The sequence below is a fragment of the Camelus bactrianus genome, chromosome 3 (genome assembly GCF_048773025.1).
Source record: "Camelus bactrianus isolate YW-2024 breed Bactrian camel chromosome 3, ASM4877302v1, whole genome shotgun sequence".
Lineage (NCBI taxonomy): Eukaryota > Metazoa > Chordata > Mammalia > Artiodactyla > Camelidae > Camelus > Camelus bactrianus.
Genome location: NC_133541.1, coordinates 111,241,879 through 111,246,603, shown reverse-complemented (window position 1 = coordinate 111,246,603; position 4,725 = coordinate 111,241,879). Strand labels below are relative to the sequence as shown.

The 4,725-nt window shown below is 53.6% G+C and overlaps 1 protein-coding gene across 2 annotated transcripts; it reads left to right on the top strand.

Annotated features, from left to right (window-relative positions):
• The first annotated feature begins 573 nt into the window (after positions 1-573).
• HAND1 (heart and neural crest derivatives expressed 1) lies at positions 574-4,036 on the top strand. Of its 2 annotated transcripts, none has more exons than XM_045506716.2 (2): positions 574-1,405; positions 2,978-4,036. In XM_045506716.2, exons 1-2 carry the CDS (start codon positions 854-856, stop codon positions 3,080-3,082), a joined length of 657 nt encoding a protein of 218 aa, XP_045362672.2. In that variant the 5' UTR covers positions 574-853; the 3' UTR covers positions 3,083-4,036. The 2 variants fall into 2 exon arrangements, with proteins under 2 accessions (XP_045362672.2, XP_074217074.1); XM_074360973.1 differs by having other exon boundaries at positions 710-1,405; positions 2,981-4,036.
• The last annotated feature ends 689 nt before the right edge of the window (positions 4,037-4,725 follow it).

Below are 4,725 nucleotides of genomic sequence, written 5' to 3'. Positions count from 1 at the left end.
TGGTAGTGCATAGGACTTGGGTCAGAGTTGGCAGGTTCTCTACCGGGTGCAGGAACTGCTGCATTCCCGATGGTGCCTGAAAACTAAGGGCTGGAGGTGCTTAGGGAAAAACATTAGGGGCCTATCCTGCCTCCAGCAGCATACTGTCATTTTTCAGCTCTGAGGCCAAGTGGAGCAGATGAAGCTCAGGACTGGGAAACTCTGGAGCTCCTATTCTGGATTCCAGAGGGTCTAGAAACAAGAAACTTTCTTTTTTTCTGCGCCTCAGTTTCCCTGTCTGTAAAATCTAGGTGAAGGCCTTTTCGGAGGATGATTCTAGATCCCTTTCCTGGGGCCCACGGGGACTGGAGTGGCAGACTCTGTCCAGGACATTGACAGTCTTGTGCCTTAAGTTCGTATCCCTCGGCCTCCCCCAAGCTGGGAACTGGGGGAGAGGGGGAGGAGGGCAGGGGCGGAGGTGGGGCCGCCTCCCTGTCCCAGCAGGCGGCCTAGAGTCGAGTGGCGCTAGCTGAGCTTAAAACCAGGGACGGCCACCCCCCTTTCCTCCTCCCTGCCCCCCTGCCATTGGCTCCAGGGAGAGGTTGACATCAAAGCCGCGGCCTTATATAAGCCAGACCCTGAAGGGGAGGCCGCAGAAGGGTTAAACAGGTCTCTCGGCATCCTCGTCCTAGCCGGCGACAGAAATAGGCAAGACGGCGGGCTGTGCATCTCATCTTCAGCCTTGCCCCAGACTCTCTCAAAGCCGGTGCCCCTCGGAGCGCCACCCCAGAGCCTACGGGTGGCCCCGGCAGTCTCTGGGGCGCATGGGGCGGCGCTAATCGGGCTGGCGGCGCAGGCCAGGGGCCGCTCCAACATGAACCTCGTGGGCAGCTACGCACACCACCACCACCATCATCATCATCATCACCCGCACCCCGCGCACCCCATGCTCCACGAGCCCTTTCTCTTCGGCCCTGCCTCTCGCTGTCACCAGGAACGGCCCTACTTCCAGAGCTGGCTGCTGAGCCCAGCTGACGCTGCTCCGGACTTCCCCACCGGCGGGCCACCGCCCACACCCGCGGCAGCCGCCGCCGCCTACGGTCCAGACGCCAGGCCAGGCCAGAGCCCCGGGCGGCTGGAGGCGCTCGGCGGCCGCCTGGGCCGGCGGAAAGGCTCAGGACCCAAGAAGGAGCGGAGACGCACAGAGAGCATTAACAGCGCGTTTGCGGAGCTGCGCGAGTGCATCCCCAATGTGCCGGCCGACACCAAGCTCTCCAAGATCAAGACTCTGCGCCTGGCCACCAGCTACATCGCCTACCTGATGGACGTGCTGGCCAAGGACTCACAGGCCGGTGACCCCGAGGCCTTCAAGGCTGAACTCAAGAAGGCGGATGGCGGCCGCGAGAGCAAGCGAAAAAGGGAGCTGGTAAGTCCGGGGGCCTGTATGCTCTAGTCAAGGGCGCGGGAGCGCGGGAAGCACCCGCAGGCCAAATACGCAGTGGAAGGAATCTCCGTTGCGGTGCGTGCTATTTTGAGAGGCAGAGGGTAGTTCTCAAATGGTCAAGATGTGCACGGAGGGAAGCAGATTCATATTTGAATCTATTTGTAATGTGGATCGTGTTTGTAAGACTGTGAATGAAGACCAGAATCTTAACCTTTCGGGAGAGGGTCAGAGTCCCTTTTAAGAGTCCATGGGAAGCTTCAGACGCGGAGAAAACACACACATGGTTTATTTCTTTCCAATCTTGAGGGGTCCTGATTCACCTCTGGGCTCTCCTGGAAACCAGGTTATGAATACCTTAGGGTTTAGTTACTTCAGTTTGAATGTGAATTTATGCTTATAGGCTCAGCTACTGTTTTCACAAGGCCTTTGCTGAAGAGGTTAGTCTACTGCCATCCTTGTACAGATAGGAAAACTGAGGCCCAGAGCAGGACAGGACTTGAAGGTTACCTACCCAAGGAGCTGTTTATTTGGGTAAAACAAGTTAGTCTACTCCCTGCCCAGAGCGTGTTCCAGCGCTCCACTCCCTACGGCCAGCTCTGAGGGCCACCTTGATGGTTTTGTGTGTAAACGCCAACAAGCAAGAGTCAAGAGTCTCACCCACTTCTTTTGGTTTTGGAGATCGCGGTTCATACCGGCCTCTCTCGATCCTCTCAAGTGAGGTGACACTTTCTAGAGCTTGGTTTCTCTGGCCCAGGGTTCTGGGACCTCTGAAGGCAGTGATTTCCAGGCTGGTGAACTGAAATAATTTCTCTAGGTTGGTGCACTTAGGGCTGCAGTGCGTTGGAGTTGACCAGAGAGCCCCCCTGGATTTTATCTGTCCTGCAGGGGCTGTGGTAAACTAGGGAAAGCTCACCTGGGGAGACTGGGAAAGACCCTAGCCAATGAGTTTTTAAGGACATGTAGGCCCAGGCAACTGCTGGTTAGAAGTAATTGTTGAGCATATCTTCTCCACCCCCTGCACATCACCACCTCCTTCAAGGAGCGGAGAAGGGGGATGCTAGGGCAGGCGAACTGCCCCCCCCCCCCATCGCCTAGCCTTCTGAGCATCTAGCGCCGGCTGGAGGGACCCAACTCTGTACCCAAACCCAGGTGCTAAACTAGGTTGGAAAGCCGGTGGGACGTGTTGGGGGAGCAGGTCCTCGAGGGAGAAGACTGTTGATTCCCACCCCTCCCATTTGAACCCCTGCAGTCTCCCTACGGCACCATAAAGCCAAACCTACAAGCATCAGTTTCACTAGACACAGAAAATTCTCATTATCAAACCCCAGAAGCTGCCCAGTCCATCCGGGACCTGGGAACTCGGGGCATAAAGGCAAATTTATGAGCCTGTTTGCCTATTTTGCAAACAGAAATTCGCCACTTATTTAAAGACTCTCAATTACTGCTCCCAACATCTTTTACCCCACTCCACTTTTACCCCACTCCCGGGCGACTGGAGCAGAAACATTTAAATCTGTCTCTCTCGCCTCTTTTCTTGTGTGTGTCCTCTGGCAGCAGCAGCACGAAGGCTTTCCTCCTGCCCTGGGCCCAGGCGAGAAGAGGATTAAAGGGCGCACAGGCTGGCCGCAGCAAGTCTGGGCGCTGGAGTTAAACCAGTGAGCCGAGGACCGCGCCACGGCTGCCAGACCCCGGGAGGAGAGGAAGGCGGCGGCGAGCGCCGGGCTCTGGGTTCCAGGGACTTGTAGGGGTGCGTCCTGCCGAGCCTCTGCTGCGCGCTGGCAGGTTGCTGACTGCAACTACACACTTGGATCGCACGTGCAATGTCATTTGAAATTGTTTTTAATTCATGAAGAGAAAGATAAATATATATATAACCACCCCCGACCCCGGGCAACCGAGAGGGCGGCTCTTGGCTGCCCGAGTCGAGAAGGAGGGACCGCGGGACACAAACTCTAAGGTGTACCCTTCCAACCCTTCTGGGGCGAATTTAGAACCCTCGAGATGCCTTCCCTACTACGCTATCTAGATGCCTTTCTGGTCAGCCTTCCCGCTTCGCGTCAAAACCCTCCGCGCGCGCTCTCCTCCCTAATTACAATGCAATAAGAGGAATCAGTAGTTTTCTGCCAGGGAAAGAGAACCAAGCCAGGAAGAGGGAGGGCTGCCTTTGTTGTTCTCCCTCAAACAGTGCTGTTTTTATTTTATTTTTTGTCGCTGCACTTCCTATTTAGTTCCAAGGGAGACACTCTTTACCTCTCTTTCCTTCCTTTTAAAATTTTTTCTTCTTTCATCTTTTCCCTTTCCTTTTCTTTCCTTCCTTCTTTCTTTTCTTTCCTTTCCTTCTTTCTTCCTTTTATTCTTTCTTTCTGTCTTTCTTTCTTTCTTCCTTTCTTTCTCTTCCTTGCTTCCTTCTTTCCTTTGCAAATAAAAACTTTTCCCTATGTTGAAAAGTTTTTATGTATTTAAACTACCTACCGTGCCTGCTGCGCTCAGGTGTTTGTTTAATCCCCCATCCCCACCCTTTTTCTACCTCAAATCTATATGACCACTCACTGCCCCCTCCCTTTGCCAGAGCAGTATCTATGCTCTTGACTAATAAAACATTTTCTGAAATCAGCAGAAGCCTCTGTGATATTTTGGCGGGTGTCCTGACCCCGGTCCATCGTTTCTGTTAGGTAGAGAGTCTCCAGTTCCTACTTCTCTTTTGATTAACGCCAAACCAAACTACAAATCAAGTCAAGGCAAGGGGGCAGATAAAGGATTTACTCCTGGAACAAAGAGCAAAGTTCTCCTTAGAAGATGGGGGTGGAGGGGCAGGATAGCTTTAATCAACCCACAGAAAGGAAAACTGGAAACGAATTAGACCCAGAGAAGACCGGCTAGGATTGATGTGGGTCAGCATTTGGGTCTGTCTGTGGGTTAGTATGCACCTCGGTGTCTGCAGTCCGTGTTTTGGTGGTTATTGGGTCGGGCTCCGGTCACACAAACGAACGGCATGGCGAGGGCAGGGTAGCTCGGAAGAGCGGAATGGCTCGGGAATACGGTCACTTATGTGAAATTCTGAACATACAGTTGCACGTGCAACGGTGCAAGAACTCACATGCAGCCGCGTGGCTGAGGAGGTGGGGGTGGCAACGAGGGTCTGCTTAGCAAAGTCCCAACAAGCAGTAAGGGCTCGGCAAGGCGGAGCAGCCGTAATTTTCCACATGAATGAAAGAACCTTGTGAGTGCTTATGGTCAAAGCGAGACATTTACGTTTCTCTCTAGCAACAAACACTTAACAAATATTTGTGAGAGCATATGTA

Excerpts from the sequence above, each read along its gene's own strand:
- HAND1 (XM_045506716.2), top strand. The coding sequence starts at position 854 with ATGAACCTCGTGGGCAGCTACGCACACCACCACCACCATCATCATCAT. Across the intron at positions 1,406-2,977 it reads GCAAGCGAAAAAGGGAGCTG|CAGCAGCACGAAGGCTTTCC; the intron begins GTAAGTCCGGGG and ends GTCCTCTGGCAG.